Source organism: Hyla sarda, chromosome 3 (assembly GCF_029499605.1).
Source record: "Hyla sarda isolate aHylSar1 chromosome 3, aHylSar1.hap1, whole genome shotgun sequence".
Taxonomy (NCBI): domain Eukaryota; kingdom Metazoa; phylum Chordata; class Amphibia; order Anura; family Hylidae; genus Hyla; species Hyla sarda.
In genome coordinates, this window is record NC_079191.1 from 249,158,871 (window position 1) to 249,185,747 (window position 26,877).

At 41.9% G+C, this 26,877-nt stretch overlaps 1 protein-coding gene across 4 annotated transcripts in view; it reads right to left on the reverse strand.

Annotated features, from left to right (window-relative positions):
* Positions 1–26,877, reverse strand: part of MAN1A1 (mannosidase alpha class 1A member 1) — a 242,319-nt gene that overhangs the window by 125,237 nt on the left and 90,205 nt on the right. For all 4 annotated transcript variants that reach the window (XM_056566448.1, XM_056566445.1, XM_056566447.1 and 1 more), the window contains exon 3: positions 5,606–5,721. In XM_056566448.1, coding sequence (XP_056422423.1) covers positions 5,606–5,721 — 116 coding nt within the window. The remainder of the gene's footprint in view (positions 1–5,605; positions 5,722–26,877) is intronic.

Sequence of the window (26,877 nt, forward strand, 5' to 3'; positions counted from 1 at the left end):
AAAAAAAAAGAAGGATTAGGGAGCCCAAAAAAGGGGGCCGCAACCCACCCCAGGGTACTTATGGATTAGATCTTCCAATTGTGCCCCACAATGGCCCTGATTTACTAAGAGTGTTGTGTAGGTTCCTTTGTGGGTTTTCATTTCCTACAATTTTTTCCCCACTGTATTTACTAAGTTTTCTCTAAATTTAGCTTTTTTTGCCACATGCTCTGATCTGTAGAGTTTTCCGCAGCTGAAATCCACATTTTCTGTGGAAACCTTAGTAAATATGTTGGGTTCTTGTGAAAAAGTTGGGAACGCGACCCTTTTTGGTGACCATGCCCCCTTTTTGGGTTTTCTTAGTAAAATGGAGAGTTTTTTTCCCCCTACAATTCCGGTATAATGCGCAAGAATCTGGCGCACAACCCATCAAAACATGCCTGGTTTATAATAGTAAATGAGGGCCAATGTTTATAATTATATATGCACATTGTAAATTGAACATTAGAGCGAAGTTACAGAACTTCGATTCTGCACGAACTTCGCAGCTCGGCGGTTGCTGACTTTAGCCAGCATAAATTAGTTCAACTGTATCCATCTTTTCCAGCCCACTGGAGCACCTGAAAGCTGAACTAATTTATGCAGGCTAAAGTCAGCAACAGCCGAGCCGCGAGGTTCATGCAGAATTGAAGCACTGTAACTTTGCTTATCTCTACTTAACATCTTACACATGTATGAGCATTTATAGCAAACACAGTCCATTTTAACCTGGTACTGCTTTACTAACCTTTTAAGGACCAAGCCAGTTCTGGCCGTAAAATTTTTTGCATTCTCGTTTTTTCCTCCTCTCCTACTAAAAATCATAATCCTAATTAGATTTTCATCTACAGTCTAGTATGGTGAGGGCTTGTCTTTTGCGCGACCAGTTATCCTTTGTAATGACATAATTAATTTTGCCATAAAATGTATGGCGCAACCAAAAAAATACTATATTTGTGGCGAACTTGGAGAAAAACAGAATTTTGCAAATTTTGGAAAGTTTCGTTTTCACGCCATACAATTTATGGTAAAAATTACATTTTCTTTGTGGGTCAATATGATTAAAATGATACCCATTATTACATACTTTTTTATTGTGCCGCTTAAAAAAAAGTGTCAAACTTTTTAACCAAATTAGTACGTTTAAAATTCCTCCATTTTGACAACCTATAATTTTTTCATTTTTTGAATAAGCAGCGGTATGAGGGCTCAATTTTTGCACAGTGATCTGTACTTTTTATTGATACCACATTTGCGTATATAAAACGTTGAATACTTTTATTAAAGGGGTACTCCGGTAGAATTTATTATTTTTTTTAATGAACTGGTGCCAGAAAGTTAAACCGATTTGTAAATTACCTCTATTAAAAAAATCTTAAAGGGGTATTCCAGGCAAAAACTTTTTTTTATATATCAACTGGCTCCGGAAAGTTAAACAGATTTGTAAATTACTTCTATTAAAAAATCTTAATCCTTCCAATAGTTATTAGCTTCTGAAGTGGAGTTGCTGTTTTCTGTCTAACTGCTTTCTGATGACTAACGTCCCGAGAGCTGTCCAGCTCCTATGCGGATATTCTCCCATCATGCAAGGGATATTCTCCCATCATGCACAGCTCCCGGGACGTGACATCAGCATTGAGCAGTTAGACAGAAAACTTCAGAAGCTAGTAACTATTGGAAGGATTAAGATTTTTAATAGAAGTAATTTACAAATCTGTTTAACTTTCCGGAGCCAGTTGATATAAAAAAAAAATAAAAATAAAAAAAAAAATAAAAATAAAAAAAAAAATAAAGGTTTTGCCTTTTCGTACTTTTTAGCAGCTGTATGCTACAGAGGAAATTCTTTACTTTTTGATTTTCTTTTTTGTGTTATCCACAATGCTCTCCGCTGACACCTGATGCCTGTATCAGGAACTGTCCAGAGCAGGAGAAAATCCCCATAGCAAACCTATGCTACTCTGGACAGTTCCTGACATGGACAGAGGTGTCAGAAAAGAGCACTGTGGACAACACAAAAAAGAAATTCAAAAAGTAAAGAATTTCCTCTGTGGCATACAGCTGCTAAAAAGTACTAAAAGGATTAAGATTTTTTTTAATAGAAGTAATTTACAAATGTGTTTAACTTTCTGGCACCAGTTTATTTAAAATAAAAAAGTTTTCTACTGGTGTACACCTTTATTTTTTTGGAATATAATGTGACAAAAAAAGCGCAGCAAATTTAAAGTTTTTTTTCTTTTACGTTTACGCCGTTCACTATACAGGATAATTAACATATTTTAATAGTTCGGACACTTACGTATGTGTCGATACCAAATATGTTTTATAAATGTTTTTACGCTTTTTGGGGGGTAAAATGGGAAAAACAGACGGAGGGTCTTTCTCACTTTTTGTTACACTTTAAATAGTCCCCATCTATAGCAATCAATTGATTGCTAATACTGTTCAGTGCTATGCATAGGGCATAGCACTGATCAGTATCATCAAGTCATCTTCTGCTCTGGTCTGCTCGATCTCAGACCAGAGAAGACCACCCCTGGAGGCCGGTGGCAGGTGAGGGGACCTCCGGCTGCCATTACAGATGATCGGATCCCCGCAGCAGCATTGCGGGTGATCCAATCATCCATATTAAGTGCCGCACTGCCGCGATCTGTATTGATCACTGTGTCTGAGGGGTTAATGGCTGACATTGGCGCGATCTCTGATGTCAGCCGCAATTACCGGCAGATCCCCAGCTGCTATCAGCAGCCGGGACCTGCTGCACATAACACAACCACCTGTTTCGTGCTCACGGTCATGTCCATGACGCAAATTTACGTAATTTACGTCCAATGTCGTTAAGGGGTTAAGGCCCCGTCAGATCTCCTGAAGACATTGGCCCTGATTTGGAGTTTAGGTTTCTGCGTGGGTTTTAATTCCCTACAATTTTTTACAGTTTTTCCTCAGCTCAAATCCACCACATTTTCTGTGGGAACCTTAGTAAATATGTTGTGTTTTAGTGAAAATGTCAGGAACACTCCCCTTTCTGTGACCAGGCTAAATTTTCCCAACAGACACGCCCTTTTTCGAGTTCTTAGTAAAATGGAGAATGGAGAATTGGTATTTCAATTCTGGCACAGACAGAATTCTGGTGCAATGAGACAATTCTGGCGCAATGAGACAGAATTTCTGGTGCAATGTGCCAGAATATGGCGCACAACCCAACAAAACATGTCGGGTTTACAATAGTAAATGAGGGCCATTTTGTATTTTATTTCTGTCAGGAGCAGATACAATAGAGAGAAAAGAGAATGATCATGAACTTCTCCGCTCTGCAGTTGCTGACTTTTGCTGCATAAATTAGTTCAGCTTTCCGGTGCTCCGGTTGGCTGGAAAAGGTGGATACAGTCCTAGGAAAGAGTCTCCAGCCCACCGGAGCACCTGAAAGCTGAACTAATTTATGCAGGAAAAGTCATCAACTGCCGAGCGGAGAAGTTGGTGACGAATCGAATTTACTGTAAGTTCGTTCATCTCTAGTCTTGGCCATAGTGGAGTTTGGAGTGTGACTGTTTCATGTTGTGGACAGGTGTCTTTAATACTGATAAGTTCAAACAGGTAACGACTGGAGGACAGAGGGGACTCTTAAATTAGAAGTTACAGGTCTGTGAGAGACCGAAATCTTGCTTGTTTGTATGTGACCAAATCCTTATTTTCCACCATAATTTGCAAATAAATTCTTTAAAAAATCAGACCATGTGATTTTATGGATTTTTTTTCTCATTATGTTTCTCATAGTTGAAGTATACCTATGATGAAAATTCTAGGCCTCATCTTTTTAGGTGAGAGAACTGGCACAATTGGTGGCTGACTAAATACTATTTTGCCCCACTGTATATAAAAGGAAACAAAAGTATATATTTCCAGTAAAATTTAATTGGCATTTCCTGCCCTATATCGTACTGCCCTTACATTCTAGCATATTCTTTAATGCTTTAATATAAGGGCAGCGTAAGGAAAATTATGCAATTTAACTACCGCATTTATCGGGGCACCGACCTAAAACACGCATCCTCATTATTCCAAGGAAATTTGGGTAAAAAAAAAATATATATATTTTTACCCAAATATCCTTGTTAAAATGAGGGTGCGTGTATACCCCGATAAACTCTTTTTGGCACCGTAGAAGCTGCGGTTTAACGATTTAAAGCAGCCGTTTTAAATCATGTAACTGCAGCGGCTTCAGTGGGGCCAGAGTCCCGCCGGCGCCACCCGAATCCCTCCCCATTCACGGCATTCATATCCACCTCTACTGGGGGTGCGCTCCTGCAGGCTCGAGGGCGTCCTGCACTGTCGCTATGCAATGACTAGTGACATTGTGTTGAGGACATCGCTTTTCAGTATGCACCGCACAGCAACAGTGCAGGACGCCGCCCAAGCCTGCAGGAACGTGCCCCCAGGAAAGATAGATATGAAAGTTGGCAGATGGTGAGGGAATTGGGCAGCGGCGGGACTCTGGCCTTGCAGAAGCCACTGCAGTTACACGATTTAAAGTGGCTGCTTTAAATCATAGAACCGCAGCGGGCATATAACAAGCAAATAGAATTTAAGCTAAAAAAAATCCGGAGTGTTATACGCCGATAAATACAGTAATTGTAGTGACCACATCAGGTACATTGGGGGAATTTAGGAATGGTTTATGTGTAGGTTTTGGCAAAAAATGTATTTTCTTTTTTGAGCAATCAACTATTTGTGCAAAAAATTTTGACATTTCCGGTGCTTTGTGCAAAATTTGAGAGCATTTGGAAAAATCTGACTCTTTATACTCAGGGGGACAACTCAAATAGAACACTCACTTCATTAATACACCAGGCTCATAACCATAAACCTGGCGTAGTCTTTTATTGCCCCAATATTGTGTTATTCTGTTATTTTGCAGGACTACAGAGCAAGAGAGGCTTTTGAGTTTTTTTTATAACAGTATAGGCTTGTAGAAAATATTAATTCTATTAAACTAAATAAATCCAGTGCTGCAGTATATTTCAGAATACCTTTCTGGTGTTAAGCAAATGTATACCTGTAAAGAAACATTTACAGACATCCAAAGGACAACTACTACTGGAGATAGTTAATTAGATAATACTGTGTAAAAGAAATCTCTAGGAGATAACACAATCCTATATCAGAATCAGAGGTAGATCAAATTAGATCATAACACTGGCTATTAACCCTTTAGCACAGTTTACAGCATTCTTGGTGGTGCAGTGGTTTGAATCTTCCACCTGCAACACAACAGAGGGAGAGTTTGGTTGCTTCTCCCCATCACCCCCAACCTGCAGATAGGGGATACATTTTATTATACTGGATAACCTCTTTAACTATTTATTTATTTATTTTGGAGGGGAATCCACATAAACACATGACAAACATACAAATCCCACACAAAAATCTCAGGTTTCATACAACGCTTTGTTTGTGTACAAAGTTTTAGTAAGGCATCAGGATCGGCCTATATGAAGGCTTTAAACGGATAAGGGGATAATATGTTCTGCACCAGAGTATCCCTTTAGGCTAACTAAATGGACACTAAAAAAAAAACTGCTATTACACTCACCACATTGAATTCTAGATTCTTCTCCACCCAATCTTTAGCATCCTGGAATTCATCCTTCATTCCCATGATGTACAAAGTATCAAGAGAATCTACAATTGTTGCTCCTTGGATGTTACCTGAAATCAAAAAATAAATTCACTCAATATACACTGCTCAAAAAAATAAAGGAACACTTAAACAACACAATGTAACTCCAAGTCACTCACACTTCTGTGAAATCACACTGTCCACTCAGGAAGCAACACTGATTGACAATCAATTTCACATGATGTTGTGCAAATGGAACAGACAACAGGTGGAAATTATAGACAATAAGCAAGACCCCCACAATAAAGGAGTGGATCTGCAGGTGGTGACCACAGACCACTTCTCAGTTCCTATGCTTCCTGGCTGATGTTTTGGTCACTTTTGAATGCTGGCAGTGCTTTCACTCTAGTGGTAGCATAATACGGAGTCTACAACACACACAAGTGGCTCAGGTAGTGCAGCTCATCCAGGATGGCACATCAATGCGAGCTGTGGCAAGAAGGTTTGGTGTGTCTGTCACCATAGTGTCCAGAAAATGGAGGCGCTACCAGAAGACAGGCCAATACATCAGGAGAGGTAGAGGAGGCCTATAACCCAGCACCAGGACCGCTACCTCCGCATTTGCGCAAGGAGGAGCAGGAGGAGCACTGCCAGAGCCTTGCAAAATGACCTCCAGCAGGCCACCAATGTGCATGTGTCCACTCAAACGGTCAGAAACAGATTCCATGAGGGTGGTAGGAGGGCCCGACGTCCACAGGTGGGGGTTGTGCTTACAGCCTAACATTGTGCAGGACGTTTGACATTTGCCAGAGAACCCCAAGATTGGCAAATTCGCCACTGGCGCCCTGTGCCTTTCGCAGATGAAAGCAGGTTCACACTAAGCACATGTGACAGATGTGACAGTTAGGGGATGCCCTGGAGAACTTTCTGCTGACTGCAACTTCCTTCAGCATGACCGGTTTGGTGGTGGGTCATTAATGGTGTGGGGTATTTCTTTGAGGGGCCACACAGAGCTCGATGTGCTTGCCAGAGGTAGCCTGACTGCTATTAGGTACTGAGATGAGATCCTCAGACCCCTTGTGAGACCATATATGCTAGTGCGGTTGGCCTTGGGATCCTCCTAATGCAAGACAATGCTAGACCTCATGTGGCTGGAGTGTGTCAGCAGTTCCTGCAAGAGGAAGGCATTGATGCTATGGACTGGCCCACCCGTTCCCCAGACCTGAATCCGATTGAGCACATCTGGGACATGTCTCGCTCCATCCACAAACGCCACGTTGCACCACATACTGTCCAGGAGTTGGCGGATGCTTTAGTCCAGGTCTGGGAGGACATCCCTCAGGAGACCATCCACCACCTCATCAGGAGCATGCCTGGCGTTGTAGGGAGGTCATACGGGCACGTGGAGGCCATACACACTACTGAGCCTCATTTTGACTTGTTTTCAGGACATTACATCAAAGTTGGATCAGCCTGTAGTGTGGTTTTCCACTTTGATTTTGAGTGTGACTCCATATCCAGACCTCAATGGGTTGATAAATTTGATTTCCATTGATAATTTTGTGTGATTTTGTTGTCAGCGCATTCAACTATGTAAAGTATTTCATAGGATTAGTTCACTCATTCAGATCAGATCATTCATGTGTTATCTTAGAGTTCCCTTTATTTTTTTGAGAATTTTAGTTCCTGTAGGAAGCTAGCTTTAAACTTAAAGGAGTACTCTAGTACTAAGGATAGGAGATCATTTTCAGAACGCAGGGGTCCGACTGCTGGGGCCCCCCACAATCTCTTGTAAGAGGCTCTCGGCTCTTTGCCGAAATAGCTCGTTTCGACCACCGCATGACACGACGGCCGACATGCCCCCTCAATACATTTCTATGGCAAAGGTGAAGGCTGTGCTCCAGCTCTCCCACAGAGATGTACTGAGGGGGCGTGTCTGATGCCCTGTCAGGTGGTTGGGCACACCTTCTTGCCGCTGACTACCGGGCCCCATACAGGAGATCACGGGGGGCCATGTGGTCGGACCCCCTGCGATCTGAAACTTATTGTATGGGACCTAAAGATTCTTCTACTTGGTAGTACAAGAAGCCTCAACAGATATTTTACATGTGGTAAACTCTTAAGTCTTCATCACACAGCAGGCATTACTTCCTAGGCGCTCATTGCTCCATCGTCACACAGGTCATACGCTAACTCTTAAAATTATAGATTAACGCACCAAAAAAACAAACACAAAACTTGTTAGTCAGTACCTCATCCTGATCATACATTTAATTTAGGTCTCTATCAGCCATATTTCACTAACAAATAGCATATCAAACCAGCTCACTGTCTTTATCATCTTCTAAGAGGGAGGGGGTGGGGGTGTCCCTGTTGCCTGCACTGAGCATAACTCCGCTTTCTCTCTCACTCTGCTGACTTACTGCTCTGGAACCTGACAGCCCTGCTCACAGACACACGCACACAAACAATGATTATTAGAGATTGTCTGTACTCTACCACCAAAGAAAATATGGCGAGTGTATAAATAAGTGCAAAGGTTCAGTTATTAAAGTACTATAGTTATTTTTATGTATACATTTTCTATACGTTCATAAGTCATTCATGTGTGTCATCCTTTGGCAGCCCTGTAATGCTGGGACTTGTAGTTTTGGAATAGTTTGAGGTACAGTGTTTGGATAACTTCTTTTATAGCAGCATTGCCTTCAGCTGTGTGCCTACAGCTTTTGCAGAGCTACAACTCCCAGCATGCCCAGACATCCTTTGACTGTTCAGGTGTGCTTAAATTTGTAGTTTTTCAACAGCTGGAGGCATGTTTGGTAAAACTATGTTATTGCAGTGTTGCTGCAAGCTGTGTTCCACCTGCAGCCTATTCTCCACCTCTTGTCCATGACTCTTAGACACGCTCATGATACTGTTTATATCCGACAGTGCCCATGTAAACAAAGGACAGTGCCCCTAACCACAGAAGGGCTTACAATAGATTATTGAGTTGAAATAGCCACCTTTTGGTAGGCTAATATATTTTAGCTGGATGTACTTAAAGAGGCACTGTCTTAATGAAAAACCTTTACATTTTTAGAATAAATTAAAGAAATGATAAACAGACGCCTTTAGAGATCCTCTATCTTGATACAGACTTGTCTGCATTTTGCAACATACTGAATACCGTCCGTAAATCATGCCGGCATTCAGTATAAAATCACTGTACTGCGTACAGTGTAGGTGCGGGCACACACCCACACACACACAGTGTTCAGTGTAGAGTTACCCTTCAGGGTAGAAAACTATAGAGCCGAGAAAGCACTCCCCGCCCCTACAGCATTATCATGCTGCCTCTCCCTCGGCCTCCGGGACACCCTTCTGTTCGGGCAGGTTGTTTAGTTATCCAGCCTCTGTGGAGCAGGGACAGAGGCTTCACCTGGGATCAAGTAGTGCAGCATGCAGGAGTCTCCAGCTGGGACAGAGCCGGAATGTCCCTGTGCACACGTCTGCTGCACATCCTTCCTGCCTGCAAAAGGTCACAGCCCGGTGTGCACTATGCAGTAGAGATGGTCAGCAAGTAGGTAAGGGGGGGGGGGGGGGGGTAGATCTCCAGGGGCTGCAGGCATTGTCTCCCCTACTTTGGGCACTCCAGCTGCTGCAGAACTACAACTTCAAGCATGCCAGGACAGCCAAAGTTTGTGTGGGCATGCTGGGAGTTTTAGTTTTGCAACAGCTGGAGGCATACAGGTGGAGGCAACACTGCTGCAACACCGTGTTTTACAGGGTAACAGAGCAGAGTGCAGTGATTGGCTGACTGCCGAGGCTGGCTCCCAAGACTCAAAGTAGATGAGTAATCCACAGTGAGGGTGACAGACACGCTCCTTCCAGAAGTCCAGAAGATAAAGCAAGTGAGCAAGATATAAATGCTATTTGCTCTGGATAGAGAGGCCCTAGACACAGAAAAATACATGTACATGATCTGGTACTGAGGAACATATCCCTTTTTTGGCACTATGACAGTAAATAGAACTATATAAGCAAAAAACCTGGACATCATCCCTTGGCACTAATACAACATAGTGTAAGTGTAAGACCTACCTTAATTGTTTTTTTTTTTTTTATTTAAACCAGAACACTACAAGAATTTAAATTTGAAAAAATAGAAGTATATGTACATGAAATCTGTCTACATTGTTTTCAAAGTACAAGTGTCAAGGAAAAATTGCAGAGCAGCAGAAGCATGCACATATCTGCCCCCACCATTCCCTGCCTTGACGGATTGGCTTTCAGTATGAAGCACTGTACGTCAAACCCTGTACACTGCAATAATATAGAAAGAAAAAAAGGTGCGCACCTCGGGCAGGCCGCTAAGGAGTAAATGGTGTTGGAAAGGAAACATGACTTCTTACCAAGGGGTGTTAGATCACATCTAATGTAGATAGCAGTCTGCAGTAAATACATTGCGGAGAAGCACCTTTGCTTGATGTCCCATTTTCCATCCATATGGATATGTTTTTTTCTCCTGAAACCCTTTACCTCAATCATGCAGGGCAGGTGGTGTGGGGGAGAGAGTAGCTATGCATACTGCTGCTGGGCAACCATAACACTCCATTTTCCACTAGCCACTTACAGACCCAGTGTTTTTGCAATACCACTTATATTTTGAAATGACATCACTCATTTTACTGCCAAATCTATGGTGAAACAGAAAGTTATTTGTGGGGTAAAATTAAAAACACAATGCCATTCTGTAACTTTTGGGGGCTTTAGTTTCTACGCAGGGCTCTTTCTGGTAAAAACGACACTTTATTTTGTAGGTCTATACGACTACAACAATACTCAAATTATATAGGTTTAAATTTTGCTTTGTGGACTTCGGTATATATATTTTTTAATATACACTCCATTGCATGTGCGGTTTAATTAATGTCATATTTTTAATGGTTCAGACATGTACACGCAACGATAACCACATGTTTATTTTGTTTACATAATTTTTTTAAATGGTAAAGGGGGAGATTCAAACTTTTATTGAGGAACATTTATTAACTTTTTTTTTTAAACTAATAGTCCACATAGGGGACTATTCCATGCAATCCTTAATTTGCATACACTGAACAATGCTGTGCCATAGTATTGATCAGTGTTAATTGGCATTCCATTGCTCCAGGATGCCATAGCTTCCTGCAGCATTGGAGCACCGATCGGACAGCGAGAAGGCAGGTATGGGCCCTCCCACCATCCTCTCAGCTGATCAGAAGCCCACCATTTTTCCTCAGGTGTCCCAGATCAGTTCCACCGAGCTGCCAAGATCAAATTTGTATAGCAGTGTTTCACTTGAGAATTAAACTATTCATGGTATGAGCAGGGATAGATAAGGACTCAAAGTAAATAAGAATGTTTCACATAAAAGGTACACTTCATATAAGACTGGACAAGCCTTTAAAAGGATATAAAAAGGTAAAAATGGGGATATTCTGGGGCAAAATGGTTTTTAAAAACAATGACCCCAGGTAAAAAAAAAAAAAAGTACTAATATAGTGGAGTTTTCTCACTAATGCTTTCACCTAAAATTTACCTGAAAAGAAAGCTCTGTCATTCCTTCGTTGTCAGTGTGGTATTGTCCTCAGCTTCCCAGCGACTCTTATATGCACTTAGCAACCAGATTGTGTCTCATTTCTTCAAAGACTGTTTTTATTTAAAGGAGGAATCTGCCAGGAATCTGACTGATTGAGGAACTGGACCATTTTTCCTCTACACAGGTTTTTCTAAATCTCCGCCTGTCATATGCATACAAAACCAATTCACCCTACGTATTTTCCAAGGGAATTTCTCATGGAATACACGGCCCTGCAGCCTTCCACTGTTCTCACTGGGATTCTGGGGCACCATTCACACTATGGAATTTCCATGGTGGATGTTTCATCTTCAGTCCATGCAATGTCAGCTTTTGTTTTACAGTTCTATTATATCTAATGGGCAAATAGAAAAAATTCGGAGAAAAACAATGGGGGACATGTATCAAAGATTTTACCCCTGTTTTGTGTGTATTTTTTTGCGCCAAATTTTGCGCAAGCCCTTTTTTTGCGCACGTTTTGGTAGAGCATGTCCTCCAGATGTGGCCGATTTGGTGTACCTTGGAGTGACATCTACAGTACGCATGGATTTATTAACTGCGTACTTTTCCTTCACACCAAAAATTTTGCCGCAAGAGCTGTTTTTTTTTTTTTTTTTTTTGCGCAAATATAAGCCATCTTGGACTTAACATAGCAAGATGCTCTAAATCATCGATTCTATTTTCCAAAGAGTGGATTGAGGAGATTACTATATGTACCCACAATTTATGAAGCTCATTGCGCTTGATTGATAAATTTAGCGTTTCTGCGCATCATTTAGAATTCGGGAAAAGGGGTAAACTGCTTCTACCATACACAAATAATGATACATGTCCCCCATTGAGTAGAGATGAAAAAAGAACAAACTAGGGAATGTATCACTCACCAATCCGTTGCTGTGCTCTTTATTAGGTAGAGTAGTTACATAGGCACTGTACAGTCAGATGGAACGGCAGGGCAAGAGGAGTTGCGGAGCCCAGTCCGAAGCGACGGTGCCATTTCACGCCCCCAGGGGGGCGTGAAACGGCGCTGTCGCATCGGACGGAGCTCTGCAACTCCTCTTGCCCTGCCGTTCCATCTGACTGTACAGTGCCTATGTAACTACTCTACCTAATAAAGAGCACAGCAACGGATTGGTGAGTGAACCGCTTCTTTTTCTGTCTATATTGGATACATGTTACACGGAACTTTTCCAGCGTGAGCACCACTGTATGTCCGCATGAAGTGCAATCACTCTACCTAGTGACCGCAGCACACATTACGCATAGGTCCCGGGAGCAGTGCCAGGTGCTCTGTTAATAGGGAATGTATCTGTTGCTAAAATCTGCAGAAACCCATCAAGTTTTCATAAGTAGCATTTTCCATTCGCCAATAAACATGCAGTGTGCTCCTGTGAAAGCTATACATATAGCAGACAGATTGGGCAACTGGGCACATTGCCTCTGGACAGGTTTTGATTAATCTCCCTCGGTGAGGTGTCTAAATCTGAACACCTTTCAGCACTGAAAGCATTAGGCTGTGTTTAAACAAAAAAAATTATTTAAATTTTAATATGGAAGATTCATGTTCATATTTGGTCATAGTGCAGCGCAATGTTCTGCTATGTGAAAGTCAATAAGCTGGACAACACAATTTCTAGAGGTTCTCTAAAAAGTTATTGTGCAGCCACAGTAAATGGTCTTTGCCATTTTATCTCCAGTACTGTTCTATTGTTTTGTAGTCATTACAGTGATTAAGCAGAGATATTGTATGTTTAGGTCAATGCACCAATGATAATGTTGTCCTATAAACATAACATAACAAGACTAGTTACAAAGGGAGAAATACACGCCAATCTGACCCCGGTTTCCTTGTAGAAAGCACAAAGTTTCTTGTTTTATTGGTGCTTTATATCTCTTAATGCATTCCATCACATTTCTGACTGTGCTTGAAGCATTTGTTCCACATTATTACTCCGCGCTGATTTTCTTGACGGTAGTAATAACATTAGTTTATTGGAAAGCATCCATTGCAGGCAGTGTTCCTACAGCTAGAGAATAAAAGCTTAAACACTGGTTAGGATGACCAGAACATGAGCAAGCACAACCGTGCACAGCTAAGAATTAGGAAAGACTGACAAATTGTTAACCTGAACCCTAAGAAAAGAGTGCATAAGTTCTACATTACAATAAGAAAAGTGATTTTCTTAGTTATAAAAATGAAATCAATGCAGCCAGAAATACCCTTAAAAGTTCAAAAAGATGTGGATGTCATGGCTTCTCTTTAAGGGCTTTGTTAGTTCATTTAAAAGGACATCTGCAGCAAAAGACAACTTATCACCTATCCACAGGATAGGGGATAAGTGTCTAATTGCGGGGGTCTGAGCGCTGGGACCCCTGCGATCTCCTGCATGGGGCCACAGCTAAACCACGTCTCTCCTGTGCAGGAGGTGTGCTGGCCGCAGCGTGATATCGTGTATCTCTATGGGGAGGGGGAGTGTTAGCGGGGGTCCCAGCGGTCGTACCCGCCGCGATCAGACACATTCCTTATCCTGTGGCTATGGGATAAGTTGTCCTTTGAAGCAGATGTCTTTTAAACATTTAGAGAAGCCTGGTATGTGTCACTAAGGCTTAAAGTATAACTCCGGGATGTAACAACTTATCCCCTATCCTAAAGATTGGGGATAAGTGTTAGATCGCAGGGGGTCCGACCACTGGGTCCCCCCCGCCCCTGCAATCTCCCAAACGGCCTTCCGGCTCCCTGCATGAAACTAGCATTTTTTGACCACAGCACAAAGCAGCGGCCGATACACCCCCTCCATGCAGTTCTATGGCAGAAATTGCCAAAAGCAGCGTTCCGGCTCTCCCATAGAGCTGCATGGAGGGGAAGTGTCGGCTGCCGATTAGTGCAGTGGTCGACAGGTCCCATTTATGCTGAGAATCGGGGCGCCATTCGAGAGATTACGGGAGGCCACAGCAGTCAGTCCCCTGCAATCTAACACTTATCCCCTATCCTTAGTATGGGAGATAAGTTGTTACATCCCAGAGTTATCCTTTAAAAAGGGGTATTCCAGTTAAAAACATTTTTTTCAATAACAACTAGCTCCAGAAAGTTAAACAGATTTGTAAATTACTTTTATAAAAAAAAAAAAAACCTTAATCCTTTCAGTACTTAGCTGTTGAAGTTGAGTTCTGACAACAGTGCCCTCTGCTGACACCCCTGTCTGTCTCAGGAACTGTCCAGAGCAGGAGAGGTTTGTTATGGGGATTTGCTCTGGACAGTTCCTGAGACAAGAAGTGGTGTCAGCAGAGAGCACTGTTGTCAGACAAAAAGAACAACTCAAATTTAACAGGTGATCGGTACTGGAAGGATAAAGATTATTATTTTTTTTTTTGTAACAGAAGTTATTTACAAAACTGTTTAACTTTCCGGAGCCAGTTGATATGATTTATTTATTTTTTTTAACTGGAATACCCCTTTAATCTCAATTGTGGGGAAGGGAGCATGTGTGTGTAAGTGTATGGTCCAAGTTTGGGCACTGTGCGTTAAAGGTTCTCACTGTTTTACAGCTGTACCTGTCCATGTCACCGATTTGTTATACTGATTTTGCATTCCCTTTACTTTTCGGTGGACTACTGCTGCCAGCTTAGGTTTGTGCCAGGATTTACTGTGAACAGCCCAGCTGTTTTTGTATTTTTAACCCCTTAAGGACGCAGTGTTTTTCCGTTTTTGCATTTTCATTTTTTCCTCATCACCTTCTAAAAATCATAACTTTCAATTTTGCACATACAATTCCATATGATGGCTTATTTTTTGCGCCACCAATTCTACTTTGCAGGGACATTAGTCATTTTACCCAAAAATCCACGGCGAAATGGAAAAAAAATTCATTGTGCGACAAAATTGAAGAAAAAAATTGAATTTTGTAACTTTTGGGGGCTTCCGTTTCTACGCAGTGCATTTTTCAGTAAAAATAACACCTCATCTTTATTCTGTAGGTCCATACGGTTAAAATGATGCCCTACTTATATAGGTTGGATATTGTCATACTTCGGAAAAAAAATCATAACTACATGCAGGAAAATGTATATGTTAAAAATTCTCATCTTCTAACCCCTATAACTTTTTTTTTCCCCGCATACGGGCTGGTATGAGGGCTAATTTTTTTGCGCCGTGTTCTGAAGATTTTATCGGTACCATTTTTGTATTGATCGGACTTTATTCATTTTTTTCATGATATAAAAATTGACCAAAAATACGCTATTTGGGATTTTTGAATTTTTTTGCGCGTACGCCATTGACTGTGCGATTTAATTAACTATTTTTATAGTTCAGACATTTCCGCATGCGGCAATACCACATATGTTTATTTAAACTGTTTTTTTTTTTATGGGAAAAGGGCGGTGATGCAAACTTATTAGGGAAGGGGTTAAATGACCTTTGTTAACTTTTTTATTCCCACTTTTTTTTGCAGTGTTATACCTCCCATAGGGATCTATAACACTGCACACACGGATCTCCTATGCTGATCCCTGCAGAGCCATAGCTCTGCATGGATCAGCGAGATAGGGGTTCGATTGCTCAAGCCTGTAGCTCAGGCTTGGAGCAATCAAACCCCAACCGGACGGCGCAGAGACAGGTAAGGGGACCTTCGCTTGCGTCCTAGCTGATCGGGACATTGCAATTTTATCGCAATGTCCCGATCAGCCCGACTGAGCTGCCGGGAAGCGTTTACTTTCAGACGCGGCGGTCAACTTTGATCGCCGTGTCTGAAGGGTTAATAGCGCGCGGCACAACAATCGATACCGCGCGCTGTTAGCCCAGGGTCCCGGCTATGAATAGCAGCAGGGACAGACCCGGTGTGACCCAGTTTTAAACACCGGGACCGGGCTTACAGGTACGCCCTACATCCTTAAGAGGTTAATTTGTATTTGTGTTTACTTAAATTTAAGGCTTTTAAAAAAAAAGATGGAAAAAAAAATTCAAAATCAGACACTGCTAAAGTTTTCAAACAAACTTATTTAAGTGCCACTTTACAAACAACACAGAGGAATAGAGATGAGCGAACTTACAGTAAATTCGATTCGTCACAAACTTCTCGGCTCGGCAGTTGATGACTTATCCTGCATAAATTAGTTCAGCTTTCAGGTGCTCCTGTGGGCTGGAAAAGGTGGATACAGTCCTAGGAGACTCTTTCCTAGGAATGTATCCACCTTTTCCAGCCCACGGGAGCACCTGAAAGCTGAACTAATTTATGCAGGAAAAGTCATCACCTGCCGAGCCGAGAAGTTTGTGACGAATCAAATTTACTGTAAGTTCGCTCATCTCTACAGAGGAACATAAAGTTGCCTATGGAACCCTTAATGAAAATCTTTGTGCCTACGGATATAATTTAGGGCTTAGACCGTGTTAGATGACCGCACCAGAAGTGGAGCACATACTGTCACTGAATTGCACAGCAACCCCTTCAGTTTCTATGGAATGCAATGGAGACTAAAAGCATTAGTTACTCTGCAACTTCCTAGCCCTGACGCTTTGTTTCTACCTAGACACTGCCACCAGGGTTCAATAATACGTCCATTGATACAAAATCCTGAATTATGAAACAGGGAGTCATTAAGTTTGTATCATGGGACAACCTGTACCCAAAAAGTAGCTGAGTGTTTGTAATCAGGCTGCTTCGTGGGAAAGGCTATGCATTTTGGGCACCAGTAGTAACCTATGTACAACAGGTCTAGCACTCCAGTACACAACTGCAACATCGATTCTATTCAGAACAGAAGCCACACCAAACCTAATATTTGATCTTTATAGTATAATCTAGTATTAATTTCACTTTAATACCACTCCCCTAGGCAGCTCTGATGGTTTAGCATAACTTTGCTACTTCTAGTGCAACGTGTTGTCTGCTGTAATGAATCGCAGGGACGAGATGTTTTCATAGTACCGTAATTAATCAGTAAGATTACAGACTGCAGACCAACCTGAATATGATGAATGGCATTCAGCTACAAAGCAGGGACACAGTCACTTTATCAGCATCTTACTTACAACACATGATCCTCTACAATTATTAGCAAGCCATATAAATGTCTCAGGAGCAGGAAAAACACTTTACAATCACAACATTTCAAAGTAAACAGTCAGGAACCCCTGAAAAAGTCACCGCACCCAGATTAGTATGAAAACAAAAATTACTCTTACTGGTAATGGTTTTTGTGGAACCCACGACAGCGCCCATGGAGAGACCATCTCCTCCTCCACAGGTTTTAGGTTGAATAAGGACCCCAAAATAGAAACCTGTATATTCATGGTGACAGGCTTTAACCCCTTTTCTAGGACTGTTTGATGGAAGTCCAATTTCAAAGCCACATAGGGTTAGCCAACGTCTACACTAGCCTAGAAGGGAACCACAAGGATGACCTCCATTTCCACTTCCAAAGAAAGGTAGGGGGAGGGGGGGGGGGGGGGCGGAGGACCGGGAAGCTCCAGCTCCACTTGGAAGTGAAAAAATTCCTTTATTGATTATCCATAAAATAAGAAAAAGGTAAAAACGTGCAAAACAAAATCAAACGTGCATGGAGAGTTAAAATCTCACGTCCACCGACGCGTTTCGGGCTGTCAAAAGCCCTTAATCTTGGTGTATGATCTACATGCTTCGAGCTGCTTATATACACTGGCAACCTTATCAAAGGTCACATGATCAAAGGCCAAATACATGACCCTACACATCTGATGCTTAATTCACCTTAACTCACTATAAACCACATCTCACGGCCAAAAGGTAAACTTGTATATTGACCCTAAAAATAGATAGGCAACATGAGTATCAATAGATATATGCCAGATCATTTCTATAATTCATCCCTGCTGGAAATCTAGTTTCCAGCATAAGAATCCAATATGCCTCACGTTTAAGCAATAGGCGGGTCCAGTCTCCACCTCGTTGAGGAGGGGAAACCCTTTCAATGCCGCATACTTCAATGAAGTCTGAATTACCCTGGTGGACCTCGGCTATATGCTTAGACAAACCGGACATTGAGCGTGAGTTAAAAACCGCAATGTGTGCATTATGCATATGTTCATATATGTGTTTTTTCAGTTTTCTAGTTGTGCAGCCTACGTATTGTTTCTTATACTCTTTACATGTAGCCACATAAATTACATGTGTAGTATCACAGTTAAGAAATAATTTGATGGGATATCTTTTGCCATTCGTAATGGAAGCAAAGGTATTGGATTTAGGGGCATACCGACCGGCAGAGATTGCATCTGCTTTTCGCACACTTAAAAAAAACCTTTAAATTTAACCACGTATTGTCTTGAGATTTGTGTATGAAGTCACTAGGGGACAATTGGTTGCACAGAGTGCGACCTCTTTTTGCCACAATGTTAACGCCTTCTTGGAGAACATTGTACAATGTATCATCTTCATAAAGGACAGGTAAGTGTTGCAACATGATGGATTTTATCTGTGAAAACTGCATACTGTATTGTGTTGAGAATGTAACTCTGCCACCATTTGATGTATCTTTTTTATGGCTGTCACATAATAACTTATCCCTGTCTTTATGTTGAGCTATGCGTTTGGCTCTAGTTAGAGTTGATTTTGAGTATCCCCTTTTTGATAATCTGTCATCTATATCTTTGCTCGTTTGTTCAAAGATTTCTTTGGTGGATGATGCCCTTTTTGCTCGAATGTATTCTCCAACAGGTAGGTTGTGGGTTACATGACTGGGATGACCGCTATCTGCAAACGAAATACTGTTGCCCGATGTGGGCTTTCTGTAAAGGCTCGTACAGATTCCTTCTTGAGGATCTCCTTTCAAATTAACATCCAAAAAATTAATGCCTGTACCACCCCATTCAGTGGTGAATCTTAAATTCAGATTATTATGATTAATATGCTCCAAAAACAGAGAGAACTCCTCCTTGGTGCCTGACCACACCAGGAGGAGGTCATCTATATAGCGTCCGTACCATTGAATGGCATGTGCAAATGGATTGCAGGGCGCATATAGATGGACCTCCTCCCAGTAGGCCATGTACAGGTTCGCAAGACTGGGTGAAAATTTGGACCCCATGGGGCATCCTGTAACCTGCAGATAGAAATCTTTGTCGAACTTGAAAAAATTATTTTTAAGTAAAAATCTTAGTGCATCCAACAGAAACTCACAAAGCACCGAATCATAGTTGCTGTACTTGACAACATGAAATTTTACAGCTATTATGGCCAGATCATGGGTTATACATGAGTATAATGTGGCAACATCACACGATACCCATGAAAAATCTTTGCCCCAAACTATTTTCTCTGTTGCACAAAGTAGCGCCTTGGTGTCCCTTATGTACCCTGGGGTACGGACTACCAAGGGTTGTAAAAGGTGATCTACCCACGATGCCAGTCTTTCATGCACTGAATTTATTCCTGCCACAATGGGGCGTAACTGAGGTGGAAAGATGTTTTTGTGAATTTTAGGGAGTGCATGAAAGACTGGCACCGTGGGACATTCTGGACACAGAAATTCAGCCTGTTGATTGGTAAATATGTTAAGAGATACTCGGTGGGCTATCAGCTCCTGGAGATCTTTTTTCACTCCTTTTGAGGGGTCCATTGCTATTCTCCTATATGTAATCTCATCATTTAAACATGTCTATGACTAGTTTGTGGTATAGTGCTTTGTCCATCACCACCATTGCTCCACCTTTGTTCGCACTTCTGACAATAATATGGGGATTAGATTCCAATTGTTTAATGGCAAATAGTTGTATACTAGTCAGATTCTTGGGGGACAAAGTGGATTCATCATGTAACTTCTTTAATTCTTTTTCCATTCGTTGCTGAAAAATGTCCATAGATGGTGTTTTTGAGTTAATGGGATAAAAATATGGATTTGTTGTTTTAAAGCTTTTTTTGGTGTTAGATATAGGAGTATTGATGGTGTCTGATGACTCAACTGATAGATCTATCATGGTTTGCAATGTACATTGATCTTTAAATGAATAGTAGAGTGGTGCTCCACTTTTTCCAGCTTCATTTAAAATGTCCATTTTAGATTGTTGTTCCTCCTCGCCCCCTATTGGTTCTTTCAAGGATGCAAAATGCCTCTTAACTGTCAATAATCTAACAAATTTATTTATATCCTGTAGTGTTTTATATAGGTCAAATTTATGATCCGGCACAAAATTTAGGCCCTTTTCAAGTGTCTGTATCTGGTGATATGAAAGGATATTTGCTGAAATGTTAATGACAGAAGGGGTGGTAGGTCTATCATTGCTTGAGGAAACTTTAAGTGTTGTGGAGTCACCGTTGGCAACAGGATTTATCGTTTCCCAGTTTGATATCTGGTTCTGTGTGGATAATGTTTTTCTGTGTTTCCGTCCGGCTCTGTGCCCCCTGCGTTTTTGTAATATGTTTTTTTTGTTCTTTTTTGTTGATTTGTCCATGGGGCCCTGCCCGTTTTTTGACGGATTGACTGCAGAATGTGATGTGCTTGCGGTTTCTTCTTCTGATGCATCAGTACAATTATCAGTTGTTTCCATGTCAGATGAACTGAAGTTGACACTTTTCTTAGGTAGATGTGTGGCTTCGGAATTCCCATTTTTCTTTAGAATAGATCTAGGCTGCCTATTAGGGTAACGTCATTGCCAAGTATAAACAGTATTTGTGGCATAATCTCTCAGATCCCTATTGAATTTTTCTTTACACTAGCAATAGTTTCTTCTAAATCATTTAGATGTTTATTCATGTTTACTTGTAATTCAGACAGGTCTGCATGATTTTTATATTTTTCCAAGGAATGTGTAATTTCCATAATATTGGTTTCAATATTTTTGAGTTTATTTTGTTCACGTTCGATCAAGATGTTAATTAATTTAAAGGAACATTCAGACAATGCGTTATTCCAACGTTCTTGATATTCATACTCCAATACTGATGTTGACTTTTTCCTGATTCTTAAACCTCGTGGTACCATCTTATTTTCTATGTATTGCTTCAAAGTGACTGAATCCCACCATAGACGCAACTGCTGTGTCTTATGGTGCTCCAAGTCCCACATTAATCCCTTGGTAGTCCGTACCCCAGGGTACATAAGGGACACCAAGGCGCTACTTTGTGCAACAGAGAAAATAGTTTGGGGTAAAGATTTTTCATGGGTATCGTGTGATGTTGCCACATTATACTCATGTATACCCCATGATCTGGCCATAATAGCTGTAAAATTTCATGTTGTCAAGTACAGCAACTATGATTCGGTGCTTTGTGAGTTTCTGTTGGATGCACTAAGATTTATACTTAGAAATCTTTGTCAAACTTGAAAAAAATATTTTTATCTGCAGGTTACAGGATGCCCCATGGGGTCCAAATTTTCACCCAGTCTTGCGAACCTGTACATGGCCTACTGGGAAGAGGTCCATCTATATGCGCCCTGCAATCCATTTGCACATGCCATTCAATGGTACGGACGCTATATAGATGACCTTCTCCTGGTGTGGTCAGGCACCAAGGAGGAGTTCTCTCTGTTTTTGGAGCATATTAATCATAATAATCTGAATTTAAGATTCACCACTGAATGGGGTGGTACAGGCATTAATTTTTTGGATGTTAATTTGAAAGGAGATCCTCAAGAAGGAATCTGTACGAGCCTTTACAGAAAGCCCACATCGGGCAACAGTATTTTGTTTGCAGATAGCTGTCATCCCCGTCATGTAACCCACAACCTACCTGTTGGAGAATACATTCGAGCAAAAAGGGCATCATCCACCAAAGAAATCTTTGAACAAACGAGCAAAGATATAGATGACAGATTATCAAAAAGGGGATACTCAAAATCAACTCTAACTAGAGCCAAACGCATAGCTCAACATAAAGACAGGGATAAGTTATTATGTGACAGCCATAAAAAAAAGACACATCAAATGGTGGCAGAGTTACATTCTCAACACAATACAGTATGCAGTTTTCACAGATAAAATCCATCATGTTGCAACACTTACCTGTCCTTTATGAAGATGATACATTGTACAATGTTCTCCAAGAAGGCGTTAACATTGTGGCAAAAAGAGGTCGCACTCTGCGCAACCAATTGTCCCCTAGTGACTTCATACACAAATCTCAAGACAATACGTGGTTAAATTTAAAGGTTTTTTTTTTAAGTGTGCGAAAAACAGATGCAATCTCTGCCGGTCGGTATGCCCCTAAATCCAATATCTTTGCTTCCATTACGAATGGCAAAAGTTATCCCATCAAATCATTTCTTAACTGTGATACTACACATGTAATTTATGTGGCTACATGTAAAGAGTGTAAGAAACAATACGTAGGCTGCACAACTAGAAAACTGAAAAAACACATATGAACATATGCATAATGCACACATTGCGGTTTTTAACTCACGCTCAATGTCCGGTTTGTCTAAGCATATAGCCGAGGTTCACCAGGGTAATTCAGACTTCATTGAAGTATGCGGCATTGAAAGGGTTTCCCCTCCTCAACGAGGTGGAGACTGGACCCGCCTATTGCTTAAACGTGAGGCATATTGGATTCTTATGCTGGAAACTAGATTTCCAGCAGGGATGAATTATAGAAATGATCTGGCATATATCTAATGATACTCATGTTGCCTATCTATTTTTAGGGTCAATATACAAGTTTACCTTTTGGCCGTGAGATGTGGTTTATAGTGAGTTAAGGTGAATTAAGCATCATGTGTAGGGTCATGTGGCCTTTGATCATGTGACCTTTGATAAGGTTGCCAGTGTATATAAGCAGCTCAAAGCATTTAGATCATACACCAAGATTAAGGGCTTTTGACAGCCCGAAACGCGTCGTGGACGTGAGATTTTAACTCACCATGCACGTTTGATTTTGTTTTGCACTTTTTCACCTTTTCTTATTTTATGGATAATCAATAAAGGAATTTTTTCACTTCCAAGTGGAGCTGGAGCTTCCCAGTCCTCCTCCCCCCTCCCCTCCCCCTACCTTTCTTTGGATCTGGACTATGTAAACCAAGAATATGGCTTGGCTCTGTGCTCTCGTGCTCCCTGCCTGAACGCACCTTCCATGTGAAAACTGCATAATTACCGATGAGCTGGAGTTTCTCTTTTTTTGTCTTAGGACTTTGTGTTCTCCATTTCCACTGTTGCTGTAAAAAGACTAAGACAAGCCCAGACTAGCAGCTCAAACTAACCTCCCAAGAACTCAGTGGCAAGGCTAACTTAAAGGAGTACTCCGGCTCGCACTTTTTTCCTTTTATCCCGTCGGGGCTGCAAAATAAAAGAAAACACTTTCTCTTATCTGCCAACGAGCCCCCGGAGCTTCGGTACACTCCAGTACAGGTGTTCGGTCCCCGGGCAGTATTCTTATTACTTCCTGTTAGCCCAGCACGTCACACGGAGCTTCAGCCTATCACCAGCCGAGGCGGGACATCGCTGTGGCCGGTGATAGGCTGAAGGTCCATGTGACATGCCTGGCTAACAGGAAGTAAGAAGAATACAGCCCTGGGACCGAACACCTGAACCGGAGTGTACCGGAGCTACAGGGGCTCGTTGGCAGGTAAGAGAAAGTGTGTTTTCTTTTATTTTGCCGCCCGGACGGGATAAAAAGGAAAAAAGTGCGTGCCGGAGTACTCCCTTAACCCCTTAAGGACACATGACGTACTGGAACGTCATGTGTCCACTCCCGATCTATAACGCGGGGCCACGGCGTGGCCCCGCGTCATAGCGGTTCGGGCCCGGCCTCTAACAACGGCCGGGACCCGTGGCTAATAGCGCGCGGCATTGATCGCTGTGCCGCGCGCTATAAACCCTTTAGACGCGGCGTTCAAAGTTGAACGCCGCGTCTAAAGTGAAACCGAAAGCATGCCGGCTAGCTCAGTGGGCTGTTCGGGATAGCCGCGGTGAAATCGCGGCATCCCGAACAGCTGACAGGACAGCGGGAGGGCCCCTACCTGCCTCCTCGCTGTCCGATCGCCGAATGACTGCTCAGTGCCTGAGATTCAGGCATGAGCAGTCATGCGGCAGAATCATCGATCACTGGTTTCTTATGAGAAACCAGTGATCAATGTAAAAGATCAGTGTGTGCAGTGTTATAGGTCCCTATGGGACCTATAACACTGCAAAAAAAAAGTGCAAAAAAAAAGTGAATAAACATCATTTAACCCCTTCCCTATTAAAAGTTTGAATCACCCCCCTTTTCCCATAAAAGAAAAAACACAGTGTAAATAAAAATAAAAATAAACATAAATGGTATCGCCGCGTGCGGAAATGTCCGAATTATAAAAATATATCGTTAATTAAACCGCACGGTCAATGGCGTGCGCGCAAAAAAATTCCAAAGTCCAAAATAGTGCATTTTTGGTCACTTTCTATATCATGAAAAAATGAATAAAAAGCGATCAATAAGTCCTATCAATGCAAAAATGATACAGTTAAAAACTTCAGATCACGGCGCAAAAAATGAGCCCTCATACCGCCCCATACACGGAAAAATAAAAAAGTTATAGGGGTCAGAAGATGACAATTTTAAACGTATAAATTTTTCTGCATGAAGTTATGATTTTTTCCAGAAGTGCGACAAATTCAAACCTGTATAAGTAGGGTATCATTTTAATCGTATGGACCTACAGAATAAAGATAAGGTGTCATTTTTACCGAAAAATGTACTACGTAGAAACGGAAGCCCCCAAAAGTTACAAAATGGCGTTTTTTTTTTCAATTTTGTCTCACAATGATTTTTTTTCCCGTTTCACCGTAGATTTTTGGGCACAATGACTGACGTCATTACAAAGTAGAATTGGTGGTGCAAAAAATAAGCCATCATATGGATTTTTAGGTGCAAAATTGAAAGAGTTATGATTTTTTAAAGGCAAGGAGCAAAAAACGAAAGTGCAAAAACGGAAAAACCCCCGGTCCTTAAGGGGTTAAGGGAGATCCCAAGCCAAAAAGAAAAAAACAAAGGAGAAAAAAAAGGAGGAGCCAAAAGGAGAGAAAAAAAAAAAGTGCTAGGGACAGTTGTGTCTGCTCCAGTCTTCCCTTAAATGGGTACTCCGGTGGAATTTTTTTTATTTTATTTTTTTTAAATCAACTGGTGCCAGAACATTAAACAGATTGGAAAATTACTTCTAGTTAAAAATCTTAACCCTTCCTCTACTTATCAGCTGCTGTATGCTACACAGGAAGTTCTTTTATTTTTGAGTTTATTTTCGGTCTGACCACAGTGCTCTCTGTGGACACCTCTGCCCATGTCAGGAACTGTCCAGAGCAGGAGCAAATCCCTATAGCAAACCTCTCCTGCTCTGGACAGTTCCTGACATTGACAGAGGTGTCAGCAGAGTGCACTGTGGCCAGACAGAAATGAAATGTAAAAAGAAAAGAACTTCCTGTTAAGCAAACGGCAGCTGATAAATACTGGAAGGATTAAGATTTTTAAATAGAAGTAATTTACAAATCTGTTTAACTTTCTGGCACCAGTTGATTTAAAGAATTAGCTTTTTCCCTGGAGTACCCCTTTAACCCCTTAATGACCAAGGACGTAAATGTACTTCCTGGTTTGGCGGGACTTCCCACACCAGGACGTACATTTACGTCCTGTGTATGACCGCGAGCTTCGGAACAGTGCTCGTGTCATATACGGCAGGTTCCGGCTGCTAGCAGCAGCCGGGGACCTGCCTGTAATGGCCGCCATCCGCAATCGCGCGGATGTCCGCCATTAACCCCTCAGATGCCGTGATCAATACAGATCTTAATCCTTCCAGTACTCATTGGCTGCTGAATACTGCAGATGAAATTATTTTCTTTTTTGAACACAGAGCTGGACAGAGATGTCAGCAGAGAGCACTGTGCTAGTGATGTCAGAGAGCACTGTGTTCCAAAAAGAAAATAATTTCATCTGTAGTATTCATAATAAGTACTGGAAGGATTAAGATTTTTTAATAGAAGTAATTTACAAATCTGTTTAACTTTCTGGCACAAGTTGATAAAAAAAAAATAAAATAAAAAAAAAAGGTTTCCACCGGATTACCCCTTTAACCTCTTAAGGACGGCTGGCGTATCCATACACCCATGGGAATTCCGGTCCCCGCCGCTAGCCCGGTTGGGGACCAGAACGGGATGCCTGCTGAAATCATTCAGAAGGCATGTCGGCGATCGCACGAAATCGCATGTCAATTCAGACATGCGATTTTCTGCTATTCCGGGCTGATCGGGTCTCTGGTGACCCGATCATCTGGGAAATAGGGATGATCGGAGCCGTCAGTGACAGCCCCGATCATCCTAAGGGATAGGAGCGAGGTTGCAGTGCTGCAACCTCCTCCTATCCCCTGCCATTAGTCAGCACAGAGTACTGACCAATGGCAGTGGAAGACAGGGGGGGTTGCCATGGAAACCTCCCGCTCTGCCCATCCCTGGATGTCGGGCAGAACAGGGGAAGAAGATGGCGGCCTGTACCTGAGGAGAAGATGGTGTGGGGACTGCCGATCATCGGTGACAGCAGCGGAGATCAGCGGCGCAGGTAGGGAGGAGACTGTGGGGGGGGGGGGAAGGAAGGTGGCAGTAAAGCGATATTTGCCTACGGTCGGGAAACCGCATACAGCCGAAAACAAACCCGACCGGAGGCTGCGGTTCACTCCGGCCGGCTCATAGACCTACATTAAATACGGTTCCCGA